Source organism: Anoplopoma fimbria, chromosome 15 (genome assembly GCF_027596085.1).
Source record: "Anoplopoma fimbria isolate UVic2021 breed Golden Eagle Sablefish chromosome 15, Afim_UVic_2022, whole genome shotgun sequence".
Lineage (NCBI taxonomy): Eukaryota > Metazoa > Chordata > Actinopteri > Perciformes > Anoplopomatidae > Anoplopoma > Anoplopoma fimbria.
Genome location: NC_072463.1, coordinates 25501897 through 25518865, shown reverse-complemented (window position 1 = coordinate 25518865; position 16969 = coordinate 25501897). Strand labels below are relative to the sequence as shown.

General features: G+C 39.7%; 1 protein-coding gene across 1 annotated transcript; it reads right to left on the bottom strand.

Moving 5' to 3' along the window:
• Window positions 1–1653: 1653 nt before the first annotated feature.
• Window positions 1654–15765, bottom strand: LOC129102995 (serine/threonine-protein phosphatase PP1-beta catalytic subunit-like). The gene is made up of 8 exons (XM_054613233.1): window positions 15678–15765; window positions 11059–11190; window positions 5144–5374; window positions 4931–5035; window positions 4737–4808; window positions 4243–4394; window positions 3491–3625; window positions 1654–3372 (listed from the first exon to the last, which is right to left on the bottom strand). The coding sequence occupies exons 1-8, from the start codon at window positions 15727–15729 to the stop codon at window positions 3268–3270; spliced, it is 984 nt and encodes a 327-aa protein (XP_054469208.1). The 5' UTR covers window positions 15730–15765; the 3' UTR covers window positions 1654–3267.
• Between the last annotated feature and the right edge of the window lie 1204 nt (window positions 15766–16969).

The following is a 16969-nucleotide window of genomic DNA, read 5'->3' as shown; positions in this document are numbered from 1 at the left end:
TAAATACACATACTATACAACTACACAGACAATAAATACACATACTATACAACTACACAGACAATAAATACACATACTATACAGCTACACAGACAATAAATACACATACTATACAACTACACAGACAATAAATACACATACTATACAACTACACAGACAATAAATACACATACTATACAACTACACAGACAATAAATACACATACTATACAACTACACAGACAATAAATACACATACTATACAACTACACAGACAATAAATACACATACTATACAACTACACAGACAATAAATACACATACTATACAACTACACAGACAATAAATACACATACTATACAACTACACAGACAATAAATACACATACTATACAACTACACAGACAATAAATACACATACTATACAACTACACAGACAATAAATACACATACTATACAACAAAATAAAGATAGAACAGGTAACCTCAAGGGAACAATAAAGTGATGCCATACATACATTTTATAATCATAACATTGCTGTTTTGAAAATAAACATTCCAAGTTGAGTTTGCAGTGGTCGCTCACATCAACACCGACAAACAGAACTTACTCATCTCCACCATCAGGCACAATATTATGGCCGTGGTAAGTTAAGCAGATTGCAACTATATCAGAAATTAATGTAGATAAATATAGCTAAAGAAATATGTATAGGCTTCTAAAACAAAGAATAAAAACAAGAGTCTCCTCCTTGCCTCTACATTGATTCATAATTCAGAGTTAGTCTATATATGTTTAAAGCATTTGTTGTCTTGTAGTTTTTAAAATGTTGTTTTCTTGGTAAAAATCCAATATTCAGTAATATTTTATTGAGCTCTGGCAATAATGTAGCTAGCCTTCAACAGTTAAGCCATTCATTCCATTTGATTAAATTGATAAATAGATAGATCATATCTGTTTTAACTTAATATTTTGGTTTATGATATTCCATAGTTGTATAAGTGCTCTTAACTCAACATCTTCTTAGGCAGAAGAAGAACAGCCAAGAAAGCCTTTTAGGCAGACTGAGAAGAAAAAGAGGACTCTCTCCGGTCAGACCCTCTACTACCTGAAGTCTGATGACAGTGATGGTCTGATGAGGATGACGGACGCAGTGAAGGTTCAGGATGGACAGGTTTGGCAAGACAGTCTATTGGTCCATTTATTCCTAAACTTAACAGCCATCATAGCCTGTTTTATTGCAGGAAGCATAAATAGATGTTTAAATGAATACATTTAAATCTGTCTCCAGGCCAACGCCACATTCAGCTCCCAGAGCATCATCTACTACAGTCTCCTATTTCTGAAAGTGGGACTGTGGATCATCTTTGCTTGGATCTTGTCCTACCTCCACCTGGGCACTCCATGTTTTCTCCTGCCACTGATCCTCTGGTTGTATTCAGGGCCGATGCACAGAGCTCTGAACTGGGCAAAGAAGCGTCTGCGGGGCCCAGTCCCATAGACCATCACTGGGTTCAAGGACACATGAGGAGGAGAGAAAGAGTCCCTTTGCTTTACGATCATTTTTACTAATACTTCATCAGTTGTATGTTGAGATAAAGAAGTGTAGAGAATAGTAACTTGCAACGTTTCAAATTTCTTGACACGACAGACATCAGTAGAAAACGATTTTGGTTTCCATCCATTTTATTGAATTTACAGACTTTCAAACAAACTTGTATGAATTAAAAAACAGCTTTTGGTAACACCTCATTGTTTTCTTGTTATCAGTATTAGGAAATAAATTAAGTGAATAAAATGTAAGCAATGTCAATAGAGAACATAGAAATACAACAGAAAGAATGATACCAAAAAGAGCACACAAAAAAAAAGAAAGAAAGAGGCAACTGTTTCCACACAAAGAGTCAACTGCATCTCATTTGCAGTCGACTGTAGTAATCTGCCAGTACCTCCTCGTGGTGAACGACCACACGTTTTGTACCGGCAATGTAATGAAAAGCCCATCCTGAGCTGTCGAGTTAGAAATTCACATCTGATTTGTACTGTACTACTGTCTTTATACACCAGGTGGCATCACTGTCATAGAGCATAACGGCCTGGTCCTGCCACCCACTGCAGACTCCTCCGGTTTTCATACTCTTTACCAGAACAGACTGGGTGATGCCAGGAGGATAGCAGTCATTTTTCCCTACAAGCTTCCAAGAGAAACCTTTCTTCATTATGTTTTTATGTACTCTATAAACACAGCACTAAACAATTCAAATACCGTGGAGCAATATGTGAAGCTTGCTTTTTATTTATTTGGTCTTTTTAACACTGTACGGCTTACTTAGATACGTTAGACACTTACAAAATTGCAACCAGTGCTGTTAGATATTTTCTATCCTTCATAAGCACTTTTAGTACACCATATATCCAGAGGATAAGAGGATTATATGGGGGGAAATTATGTTGATGAGAACAAATAATAAATAGAACCAGGGAAATGTCAATACCAGCTCCGTGTGAGGAGCGGCACTCTTTTGTGAGGTTGAGGGGAGTCGAGGCACAGGGAGGCATAACAGGGTGGAGGAATCGATGCCCAGAGGGCGTTGTGTTTCTGGGAAAGTGTCCACTGCCAGCAGCATCCGATTTATCCTCTGTATTTCATTCAAGCCGGTCTCTTCACATTCTTTGCTACTCATGGGGAGGTGCACTTTTTCAGGGGTTAAATATATAAAATGTGCGCCTGCACGACAACCGCAAGTGCACCACATATCCTGTAATGTTTTTAAACTGTTGAACCGGAATATAAGAAATGTTATTTTCTTACGGATTTAGCACGGAAACCTCATTCTCATTAAAACACATTGGAAGGATTCTCTCTGCTATTTTTGAGAGGTCAAGGCAATACAATGTTCAATATCTACTGTGTTTGTTTTGTTAAACTGGAAAAAAATAATTCCTCTAATTCAGTCACATTTGCCCCTCTACACAGAGACGACACAGAACCTCAGAAAACCTCAAATGGCATAGTAGGTCAAACCACAAAAAAAGAGAATCTGTTAATAATATCAAAAACACCGACAAACAGGCAAAAAATAAAACAGATTGATCACAGCAAATTTATGTACACATACACATTAAGAAAAGAGCTGTCAGTGGAGATGGGGAGGCCGTGGGTGAGTGGGGAGAAAAGAGGAGAAAGATTTGGGCAAATAGATAAGCCCTGTACCTTCGCTATACAGGGGAGTTACAGGGGTTGCAGGGACGGACAGGGTGAGGAGGAGGGGAGGAGCCAAGGCTGTGCGTTCACCTCTTCTTAGGGGCTTGGGTGGTGCGGGGTGGGGTGACGGGCCGACCAGAATTCACACCACCATACTGATACTTGGCCTTCTTCTCTGAGGGCTTTAGGATCTTTAAATAGTGACAAATGAACAGAGAGAGAGAAGATGCACGTGTAAGTGTTTCTGAGATTAGTCAAATATCAAAAGGCAATAAGCATAAATGTTCACATATAAAAGCTTCAAACTACCTGGAAGGAGCACATAAGGGACTCATCAACACTCATCATGCCGCCTGCATTGTCAAACTCCCCGCAGTAGTTTGGAGCAGAGAAAAGTGTGACCAGTTGGCGTTTGGCAAAGAACTCATATCCATCCTCCACAACCTGTTGGAAGACACGTGACATTATTCCAACCGCCTACAGGGATCAATACCAAGAAACAGATCTTCGGCTAGTTTCACAATCCAACGTTGCTATCATGGTTGAGTGTCCATAACCACCCACACTGGAATCAATGTGAAACGGACAACACAGAGCCGAAATAGCTATTGCGTAACAGAAAAATTATACATTTCAATTTTGATAATGAATCGTATTTTATTCATCTTTCAGGTAAATAAACCTGACGCCAGTGTCTCATATGTAAACAGTAGCTTCTCGTTCTCTGTTTTATACTATTTAACCTCAGCAAAAAAAAAAAAAAAAAAAGAGTGACAATAATTGAGTGCTAGATGAAGTTATAATGAATAATGCATGGAGAAAAAGGAGACATACACACGGCTAGACTGCTGCACAAGCTCTATTAATATGTGGTTTAGCTCTTGTGTGTCTGTGTCTTTGCATCAGCCACTCTAATTACTTGTGCCGAAGACGGCCAACCAATTTTACGCCTCTAAGAAAAAAACAAAAACAAACAAACAATGTGAATTTGCTTGCCATCCACTTCCTGCATTCACACACTCCACATCCAGGCTCTCCACTTTCATCCCCTTCATAATTACCTGGTGGGCTCTGCAGATGAGGTCCAGGTCGTGGCGGTTTAGGAACTTGCTGACCACATCTGCTCCGAAGGTGAAGGAGACCCCGCGGTCGTTCTCACCCCAACCTTGTACATCCTTATCTGGGTCCGACCACAAAAGGTCACACAGCAGGCCTGAGACACACAAAGAGAGGAGAGATGGAGATTTTTTTAAAAAAGGAAGGGAGGAGAAAAGAATGTGCTAAAGATCCAGCTGACGAAACACAGCTGATCTGCTGATGTAAAAAATATTTAATCAGGAAAACATAAATTCTAGGGAGAAATCAGAAAGGTCACCTCCATTGGATTTCTCCCTTAAAATTCTCTGCATTTTCAGTACATCAGTATGCACACACACACACACACACACACACACACACACACACACACACACACACACACACACACACACACACACACACACACACACACACACACACACACACACACACACACACACACACACACACACACTACCTGTATCAGGCACGTCTGTTGGCCTCATGATCCTTCGGATCTGCTCCATTGACTGCAAATCAGGCGATAGCCCTGAAATAGAAAATAAAAAAGGTTACATCTGTACTGCAATTATATTTCGAAAACCAGGGCATCAAAAAGTTAAGTTAACAATTGGGATAAGGGGATTAAATACGTGCAAACAGTTCTCTCACCTCCATGGCAGCAGAAGATCTTCTCATCAATGATAGCAGCAATGGGGAGGCAGTTAAAGCAGTCAGTGAAGGTCTTCCACAACTTGATGTTGAACCTGCGCTTGCCTGGTGGAAAACATATAAAACACACATTATTAAAAAAACAAACTATAGATGTGCTTCATTGCTGGGTTTGTGTGCATATGTGTGCAGGCTGAGTGTATTTCAACTCACACTCATCGTAGAAACCGTAGATGCGGTTGATGGAAGCACACTCGTGGTTGCCCCTGAGCAGGAAAAAGTTTTCTGGGTATTTGATCTTGTAGGCCAACAGGAGGCAGATGGTTTCCAGGGACTGCTTCCCTCTGTCCACGTAGTCTCCCAGGAAAAGGTAGTTTGCCTCTGGAGGGAATCCACCGTACTCAAACAGCCTCAGTAGGTCTGTGTATTGCCCATGGATGTCACCTAAAGAAGGGGGCGAGAGGCAACAGGGGAGAGTTAGTGTGCAGGTACTGCAGTCACAAGGACAGGCCGCTTCACACACATGTATTACACATAGTGGGAACTACTTAGAAAGGAAAACATTGAAAAGAATAAAAGATAGTGGAGTGAAAGGAAAGAGCTTATCAGAAACAGTGGTGATGCAGTTGTATAAGATTACAGTGTAGGACGTATTACAGAAGCAAAAACTTTCTCTATCTCTAAACCACATATTCACCCCCACAAATATACACACACATCAACTCCTATCTCTCTGAATGCATTTTGATATTCATATATATGATATGTGCATATGCTTTACTGGGACGACAGCAGCAAGGCTACACGCACAAAGTGAGCCATTACAACTGCCACCAGATCAATGCCATGGCCCATGGGAAATGAGCTGCCGATCCAGGTTAATCACAAAAAGAAAGCACATGCACATAGCCACACAAACTCTTTTTCATTTTAATAACAACTCTCCCAGGACTCAGGGTCAACCTCGTCTCTTTTTTTGACATCAGTGAGTGATGTCCTGGAGCAGCTATTAGCAAAAGCACAGGATCTCTGCAGGGGGAGCTTCACTTCATCACCAAGCCAAGACCTGCTTTCTTTTATATCCGCTCCCACCAACTCAGGGGCTGCTCTAATTTGGGCTAAGTGCTCCAGACAGCGATGACTGCAGTGAGCCTCACCAAAAAGACTGGGACAATAATAACAGGCTTTGGCCCCGGGATTAAAATGTCCAACAGAAATAAAATAATTTAACATGCGAGTATCTGGCAGGATTTTTTTGTATCTTCTGGTGCCCGTCGGTGATCTAGGCACCAAACCCAAACCACGACTGGCGTCTAACCTATTTGGCAACAGACCTTTGCTTATTTTTGCCTGTGCCTGAGGGTGGCATGCAAAAACACACTTTTTTCCGTGCAAATGATTAAAAGGAACAGTTCTGAATGTCTGAAGTCTAGCTGGCTCTTATTCTCAGTGCTCATGTTGTGCTTAGCCGGTTGGTTTGTTTTACCACCATTAATCATTCCCTTTGCCCTGGACACGCAGGCCCAGCTTGCCATCTAGAGTTTTGATGCAAGTACTGGTAACAACTTCAAAATCCTTCACATTAATAATACAACATAAAAACTTCAATGAAACAAGTCTTAAAGTATTAATACAGTTCTGCAGCAACATAGGCCAGGTCACAATCTGTCAGTAGGAAATCATGAAAGCTTTTAAAACTAGAGAGGGCAATTTCTGAGGAACTTGCATTGTGAATGCAGGATGCTAAAATGACACATGAAGTAATCAATGAGTTAGATGGGAGTTTTTTAGAGAAAAGACTCAAATGAATCGAGGTTTCCTTTAATTGTCTAACAGAATCACAAAAACAGACTTTCTGATGTCTACAGGGAGTTTACTATTTGAGAAGGTATGATAGGAAAAGGCCCTCTAGCCTGCTGACTTCTTTTTCACTTTTGGGGAAAGACAGGAAGCCGGCATTCTGAGAGCGGAGAGTCCTGATTGGAGCATAAGATTTAAGGAGATTGGGCAGGTTGTGTCCATTTACAATTTAAAGTCTGATCTGATATGGTCGATGAAGGGAAGCTAAAACTGCTGTAATAAGCCATTTTCACAGCAGCCATTTTAACATGGAATTGCAATCCAACAAGACTATTGTAGTCTTAGTTAAGATTCTTGAGCTTTCTGAACCATTTAAAAGATGTTTAATAATATTGCTGGCTTTAAAAGATAAAAATAATGGTTTTTGAATGGAGTTTTCCCGCTGACAATATAATAAGTAGAGAAAAGCCTAAACATGGGCTGTGGCTGGAGTACTTGTGTGTCTAGCAGCACTATTTAGCTCAATCAGCTGTGTCTGTCTAACAGCAATCAAAGGTGATGGCAACTGTTCATTGCATAGAGTTTAAGATGAGGCGCTTTTCTCCTACACCTGCTTCCCCGTCAAAGACCGTAACTCATATACTATTCATTTTGTGAGGATTTAGAACCCCCTGGTGAACACATTGTTTGAAATTTGTGTGTGCAGTGTCAAAAATGTGAGCATGGATATAAGTTAGAAAATATGTACGTTTGTCTTCCAGAAATGTTTGGTGTTAGTCAACATGAGAGCCTAAGGGGCAGATGCTTGGAGTGGAATTATGATTGATCAAATAATGTATAATAAAAAAAAAAAGTGTGCATGTGTTTCGAATTGGGATTTTTCCCCAGAATATGTGGATTATTTCTGAAAGTCTGAAAGTTATAAATTATATTAAAAAAAAAGCAGCAATAGTGTTAGAATTGAACTGAACGTTTTAATGTTTGGTCTGCAACTTCCGCCAGCTGAAGAATTGTAAACACTGAGTCAGCAACATAAATCCCTGACAAGTTTTAATTATGGAATTGATTTTGAAAAACTTTCTTAAGTAAAAACCTGTCTGCATGATGGCAGATGACCTGGAATTGCCTCAGCCCACATTTACCCTGTATTTGGCAGGTAGCTGGTGCGAATTTCATTCCCTGGATCCATGTGTCAGATGTATTTCACAAGTTTTCAGTGATAGGATTTTGCACTTCTTTTTGTGTTCCAACCAACATTATTTCAATGTAAATCTGCCACAATAGCAATAAAATTTGTCATATTCTGCACATAACACTTTAAATCTGCATTGTGCTAATCTAGGTAAAGCTGAACGCTGCTATAAAGATATAAAAACATACAATTATGAAAATACTAATTTAGTTGAAAGCATATATTTCTAGACTTGGCAGGCGAAAAGCAGCACAGCATGGATAACAGAGTAAATACAGAGGACAACAGAACAATAATTCTTGCTTGCACTAAAACAAAAATGGACATGAGGCAATTAGCTTCGTTTTGAAACGCAGGAACAAAACCACAGAAACATAGCAACAAAGACTGTAATCTCTGCAGAGATTGTTGGAGTTGAGTGAACTTTATAAGAGCAGATCAAACTTCAGCTGAACTACCACCGTTTGATTTGCTTTCCTTTTGAAAATGTCTGCCTCCGGAAAAGGCACCTCGGGTTAGCTTTACTATTCCACACTAAGAGTTGCTGCGTGACCGAATGTGAATTTGTGAGCTTCACCAAGACTGGCTTTCTACAGGGCGGGCGGGCAGGCAGTCCCCCCCCCGCCTGCCTTCTCAAAAGAAATTGTAGGATAACAGTGAATTATTTACTCAGCACTGGCTGCAGTGGTAAAACGCTCTGAGAGAAGCAGCACAGAGATGTAAGGTCTAAAAAGCTGAGCTAAAAGATGAAAGTTGGAAAGAAACAGAGTGCTGCCCTGAGGTCAGTGTTACAAATAAATGTGATTTATCTCTGAAGACAACACAATATTTAAAAAATAAAATGGTGATAATAGAACTCTAAAATATTTTTTTAAAAAAGGACCCAGCAGTACATCTTATGACTCCCAAGTATGCCATCCATGTGTGGTACAGCAATGTTAAATGTCCTGCTGAAACGCTCCCATGCACTGAAAGATCAGACCACAACACAAATCACATCAGTTATAATTAAACAAACAATAACAATGTCTATGCATGCTGCACGTAATGGCCATTACATGATTAACCTACCATCAGGGAACGGGTACTTAAGGAGCACGGCTATAATCAAGTGCATTTTATGCCTGACCTTGTCTAGCCATATAATCAACAGGTTCTAAAGCACCCACATAGAAACACATCACCGATGTGAGGAACACTGAGTAAAGATGCTGCTCACAGCACAATTCAAGATGGAAACAACAAAGAAACACAAAAAAACTAAGCAAACAGGCTCTGGTCCATGACTTTATTACAGTCAGTACTTTGCTGCTGTAGATGGCATGAGGCATAAAAGAGACATAAAAAGAAAATAGGCAAATGTTGATAAAAAAATAATATATGCAGTATTATATATCATGTGTTGGATTCGAAACGTAAAAGCCATTCTCCTTATGAATACACATAACGCCTTGTGATACACATATCAAACCGAAAGAAAAATATTAGTCAATAACAACAATAAATGTGCACCTTTACTCAGAGTCCCGAAATTACAACGTGTACTGTAAACAACTAACACCGTTTGCTTGACTGTGTGTACCTAATATAGGCTGCCTGCAATATCCTGCTAAAATATGGCTTAAGGCGTTCTATGCATTTATTATATTAACTACTTTTATATAAAATAAGAGACCTCGTAATTAACTTTAGCATTCAAAAATGTTGTAGAGCAGACTGTGAATAGCTTGTGCCACTTTTCAGTCAGTACTTATGGTCAGAAATGAATTAAAGGCACTCTATTCGACTCAGGCCTTGAAAATGTATGCTAGACCACAGAATGCAAACCTTCACATAGACAGTACACATAAACAGTGCATGCTTGTGTTCTTTTGTCAGCCAATTCAACCCATCCTTTCAAAGCGGGTTTGGTTATTATCATCGCTGTCACTGCACAAGGAACATTATCAACAACACTCTATTAAAAAGAATAAATTGTAATCTGTTTAAATAAATTATAAAGCAAAACAGAGTCAAAGAAGTGTGCCAGTGGCATTAAGGTTAACATGTGAGGGAGAGAGTGAGAGCAGAACCTGATCCATGTGGCCCCTAGTAAATCATTTAAGGCATTCACTGTTTGGTCTTTATATTCAGTGCTGGTGTTCTGAAAGCCTGTCGTCACAGCCGTGGATAAAAGGCAAGTAATCAGTCTGAGGAGAGGGGTACAGTAACATAACAAAGAAAGTAAAGAAGAGCCAGAGGAATCCCACAAAGTGACAAATAACACCACCTCTAACTCATGCATATTTTAGTAATATATTTGAGCAATGTGCCAGGGTTAGGTCTACTTGAAGCCTTTAAAAAGTCAATTATTCTCATGTAAAATATGTCAAACAGATAATTCCACGAATCTTTTGTTATACTCAATTTTCTTGTTTGCCCTCGTTAAGAGCTGTAAACAGACAAAGTCAAACACTCACTCTACGATTTATAAGAAACAGTATCAACATGACTTCATCAAATTACTGCTTCCCGATATCACGTATGTCAATTGAAACGCAAACGCTGCCATCTGAGGTTGACACAGTATTAAGTCAACAGAACAACAATCTCATAGTAAATGTGTGTGGGACGAAACTGGTATGAGGACAGCCACAAATGAACTGTGTGTAGGCTTGAGCCTATATATGTGTGCTTGTGTACTGTATTCTCAGGGACTGGCACATACAGTAAACAGTTCTGAGTTGTTTTTGCAGCTGCAGCGCTGCACTAGAGGGAAGAGATAAAGCCCGTGGGAGTGTGCAGAGATGTGCTGGAGCCAGCTAAAGATAGTGGTAGCATTTCAACTGGTGAGATGGAGATCGTATTATTCTGCCTTTCCATAATATGTGGGTAATAAAGTGATACGCAGTCTGTGTAGATGTGTGAATGTCCCCTATATGTATCCTTCTATAATCATACACAGGGTTGTCAAGTCTGGTTACATTAATTTACTTTCAAATGTTTCAGTTAAGAAGCGATTTAGAGGAAATGTCGCAGTAGAGTATGTTATACAGTACAGAGGGTTAAGAGAGAGTGAAAGACAGGAGGGCAAAATTAAACACGAGGTTGTGAGAAAATGGCCTAAAACAAGGCCACAAATGTCCAACATACTGACCACAGATCTTCAGGGGTGCCTCGAGCTCCAGCAGGATGGGCTGGCTGAGGAAGATCTCCCTGGATTTGATGCAGAGGCCTCGCACCTCTGCCTCGGTCATCTGCACTATCTTCCCCGGGCGACATCCCCGTACTGAGGAGGAGAGAAAAGACACTGTCAGTGCTGTCAACAACTGTTAGGTTAAAATCATTGGCAGTGTTAAAGAAAACAGCTGCACCAGCAACCCCCAACACCTACAAACTTTGTCAGAACGAGGACACGATACAATAACTTTTACCCTACGGGGGGGAAAAAACACTTTCAGGAGGATCTCAAGGCAATCTTAAAATCTGATGAGCTGTGGGCGTAATGGCTCTGCGGCTCATAGCTGCTAAGTCTCAGCCATACTTATGAAACCCACTGCTTAGACTACGAGAGCAGCTTGCATCTTCAGCACTGGTGTGGGTTTATTGGCTGTGTAGTTGCACTGTTAGCTTAAGCCTACTTTCTGGCGTCGTGCCACAGCTCTCGAAGCAGATTTATCTTTCAACGATGAAAAGAGAGGGGAGAATTTCAAAACGTCGGCTACAGTCAGCAGTTGAAATAATCAGATATGAAAAGTGAGATTAAACATTAAAAACTGCTTACTTGCTATGGTACCTTGTGGCTCGCATAAAACTAAAGTTCAGTTCAATCTAGTTTTAAAAGTCTGCATTTTCATATCTATTTTGGACAGCCTGATTAGTGCAATGCTCCTGAAAGATCCTTTGAAAAAAATAAATAAAACACAATCAGTAACTTGATGTAACAACTATGCAAAAAGTGACCCATGCAAATGGTAGCCAAGGGCAGATATATTATATATAATATATAATAAATAAATATGAGGCTGAAGAATGATCTTATTGTGAACTCTGGAACGCACTGTTGTACTATTAAAATCATCCTCCTGCCGAATATATTACATCCTGTACATAAAGTTTTTATTATTATCATTATAATAGTGGTAACATAACAGTGACAAATTATGCTTTGTCACTATATTAATACAAGTATTGTAAATGGTAATTGGATGGCACTTATATAGCTATCACAAATTAAGTCTCACTTTGTCGTCACAAAACACGAATCAAACACAGACTGCATGAAGATTATCCATTGACAAAGGAAACAAAAGTAAAGAACATATCCATGACTAAGGAGTTATGGAATCATTTACCATACTGGTATTGCCTTTAAGCTAGACGCCCACTAAAGATTCCAATAAAGGATAGCCGAGCCTCATGAAACTAATGCGCTTTAGTTAGAGAGAAAGTTTCCTATAACGCTGCTCCTATTTGCCTTTTTGTTTTTTTTAGAGACTGACAATTTAGCCTATAATTTAAAAAAAAGTAAGGATGCTGGAAAATGGATTAACTGATATATTGGTGAGCAATTCCTAAACTTAGAGCATGCAGTTTTGTGCATACATAAATGCACACGTGTGCTACATTCTACTCTCCCTCATTATCTCATTATTAATGAAATAGCAACCAAATCTGAGAGAAGTGAGTGAACCAGAGGAATACGGAGCCTCACAGATGGCGAATCTAAGTGCCAAAAACTATTCTAGGGCTCCACCAACCTTACTCAAGTGTTGCTTTTTACCATCAACTTTCTTTATCAACTATGCACAGTTTCCACATTGCTTCACATGTGCCCCGGTGTGAAGCATTAAATTGCAGTAGGGCTCTTCACTCAACTACGGGGCCGCATCGGAGCTGAGCTAGTTAAGCTTGGAAGCTTAGTCTACCCAGCTTTAACACAGAACCTTTCACTGTTCACACTCCTGCAGCCTGGCATTTAAAAAAAAAAAAAAAAAAAAGAGATTATGTTCTTAAGAACATCGAGGGGAAAAGGCTAAAATGAAGCAATGACAAGGATTTGCAGCTATCATTAACCAAATCATCGCTTGTGTGTGTGTGTGTGTGTGTGTGTGTGTGTGTGTGTGTGTGTGTGTGTGTGTGTGTGTGTGTGTGTGTGTGTGTGACTGTACAGGAGTCTGGAAAGAGTGACACAGTGTTTTCACAAGTTTTAATTCCAATGAATCGGCACTCTCACTTAAACTTGGCTTTTCCTCAAGACTACATTTTCTGAGACGGCAAAAATTACAGTGAGCTATTATGCGATGTTGGGATGCAAAATAAGGGCTAAAGAGTAAGACCTTTCAAATTCTCCGGTTAAGAGACAAAGCACCAGGGACCTTTTAGCCTCGTTATGTTAACTATCTGCTGAACATCATAAAATAACAACAACAACAGAAAATCTGCATGTGTTAAAGACAGATACAGGTTTTGTTTCTTATAAGCTAATATATCCATAACAAAACTGACTGAACTTTGGAGGCAAACATGTACAGCAAATAGAATACGTTGTTTATCAAACATAGACACACAAACCTAGAACCTAGATACTGGGAAAGTACAAGACCTGGATTATTGAAAGGTAGGTCCTACAAACCTATTTGAAAGCCTGGCTTTGGTTTAAAAACACACAATAAAAAAAGATGCCAATTTACTTCTACACCATTCTTACACAACAATAAATGTAATGCTGAACTATTATGTGAGAACCTGTGAAATGATAACATCTCATCAATTAGTCATGTGTGATCACTTCTTTAAAGAGCAATCTTGCATCAACAAGGTCACAGCCAAACTGACCAATTGTGAGGGATGCCAAGTCCAACTCGTATTCAAAATATGAGCAACACAATCAACACGTTACTGCAGTCCAAGCTGAGAAACAGAAAAACACAGTGTGTGAAGGACCAACAAGCTTTCCAGCTGAGAAAAAAAAGTGTCAAGAGCAGAACACAAACAAGAAGTTGATTGCAGTCTATGAATCACTATTTATTTGTAATTAATGTCTCCATTTAGAAGCAATATAAATATAAAAATGAAACTGCAAGAAACATAAGCCATCTCCAGTGTGACGGCATTTTCCAGCAGTTTCTATAAATAACAACTCTTCGCATTTCAGTGCTGGCATGCTGGTGTCTCATCCCTCCAGCAGAGTCACAGATACTGGTGGAAAGTATGCCAAGGACAGCTGAATTTGCCTTAGTGGTCTGGTCTGACTCAGAGGATATACCACAGGGGGGAACAGACAACTCTCTGCCTTCACTTGAGCAGGTGGACGGCCTACACAAAACTAATTTTGCACATCGCTCTCTCTGTGCAAAAACCTGGTGCTCACATACCAACAAAATTCACTTTGTTCACCAAGTACAAAACATGAACACGGCAACACAAGATGACTTTAAACTGTAGAGAAGAACTTATTGTGGAGAGGTCAGAGTTACACACAGTAGTCCTTCCATCTCTTATGATTTGGCAATGTCTTTAACTTGAGTTTAGTAAATCACCTGTACTAAGACATGTAAAAGGTAATGTGTCTGCATCGTGGGCCCAATGTGCAGAACACTGAATCCCAGCAATCTGCCCACAAAAGACACACTTAAGTTACAAACCCAGAGAGGAGCGAGACACACAAAAAGGAAAACTAGTTCACAAAAAAAAGCAAACTATCTCTCAACAATTCAAATTAGCCTAGAGGTGTAAGACAGGGTTATGCATGTATTTGTGTTTTAAAGTTAAATGTAAGGTTATTTCTATAGCTTTATCTTAAGATGTCCAGTTTCAATAATGTAACACCAATAGATAGAACTTACAGCACTGGTGATCTATGCAATCATACCATGATCATACCTTTATTTAACACATATTCACTTACTTAACTTGCTGAATATGAACGTGCGTAAAAGTTAAGACCCAGTGGAGCCATGACATATATATATATATATATATATATATATATATATATATATATATATATATATATATATATATATATATATATATATATATATATATATATATATATATATATATATATACCGGGTATTAACTATTACACACGTATATATTCATATTATATATATATATATATATATATATATATATATATATATATATATATATATATATATATATATATATATATATATATATATATATATATATATATATATATATATATATATATATATATATATATATATATATATATATATATATACACATAAACACCCATCATTAGTATAATGATATGCTAAATGACATGCTAAAGGATTGTAGAATATATATATATATATATATATATATATAATGATAGTATATATATGAAACACCCCATCATATAGTATAATGACATGCTAAAGGAGGAGTTGTAGAATATATATATATATATATATATATATATATGTATAATGTATATATATATGGACATGCAAAGTAGGAGTAAACACCCCATCACTAGTATAATGATAGTATAATGATAGTATAATGATAGTTTAATGATATAATGATAGTTTAATGATATGACATAAAGGAGGCCTTGGTAACGACGCGTGTGTGTCAGTGTTAGTAAACACGCACAGCTAGCAGTGACGTCATCGGGAGCTAGCCGGATTAGCCCCGGAAGCTAACTCGTTAACCGCGTCTGTTGCGAGGCGACCGCGGTGGTTCCGGAGAGCAACCGGCGTTAAATGACGTTAACAGGAGTCTGTGTAACGTAGAGACAGTAAGGAGACGGCTCACCTTCCAGGAGCCGGGAGATCAGGCTGTCCACGTTCAGCTCGCCCTCCGCCATCTTCAGTCTGATCCGCTGCTGCTGGCAGGTTCGATCCCCGCCGCGGACACCAGGGGGCGCCAGAGCGGAGAGAACAGTGAAAACAGTGAAGAGTGACCACACTACCTCACTCTACCTCACTCTACCTCACACTACCTCACTCAAGAGTGGAGAGAACAGTGAAGGAGTGAGGAGTGAGGAGTGACCACACTACCTCACTCTACCTCACTCTAGAGTGGAGAGAACAGTGAAGAGTGAGGAGTGACCACACTACCTCACAGTACCTCACACTACCTCACTCAAGAGTGGAGAGAACAGTGAAGGAGTGAGGAGTGAGGAGTGACCACACTACCTCACTCTACCTCACTCTAGAGTGGAGAGAACAGTGAAGGAGTGAGGAGTGACCACACTACCTCACTCTACCTCACACTACCTCACTCAAGAGTGGAGAGAACAGTGAAGGAGTGAGGAGGAGTGAGGAGTGACCACACTACCTCACTCTACCTCACTCTAGAGTGGTGGAGAGAACAGTGAAGAGTGAGGAGTGACCACACTACCTCACTCTACCTCACACTCTACCTCACTCAAGAGTGGAGAGAACAGTGAAGGAGTGAGGAGTGAGGACACCACCACTCTACCTCACTCTACCTCACTCTAGAGTGGAGAGAACAGTGAAGAGTGAGGAGTGACCACACTACCTCACTACCTCACACTACCTCACTCAAGAGTGGAGAGAACAGTGAAGGTGAGTGAGGAGTGACCACACTACCTCACTCTACCTCACTCAAGAGTGGAGAGAACAGTGAAGGAGTGAGGAGTGACCACACTACCTCACTCTACCTCACACTACCTCACTCTACCTCACTTTACCTCACTCAAGAGTAGAGAGAACAGTGAAGGAGTGAGGAGTGACCACACTACCTCACTTTACCTCACTTTACCTCACTCAAGAGTGGAGAGAACAGTGAAGGAGTGAGGAGTGACCACACTACCTCACTCTACCTCACACTACCTCACTCTACCTCACTTTACCTCACTCAAGAGTAGAGAGAACAGTGAAGGAGTGAGGAGTGACCACACTACCTCACTTTACCTCACTTTACCTCACTCAAGAGTGGAGAGAACAGTGAAGGAGTGAGGAGTGACCACACTACCTCACTCTACCTCACCTTACCTCACTCTACCTCACTCTACCTCACGTTAAACACCTCTGTTTTAAATAAAAGGAGTTTGTTTTATACATCCCATACTAAATGCCTTC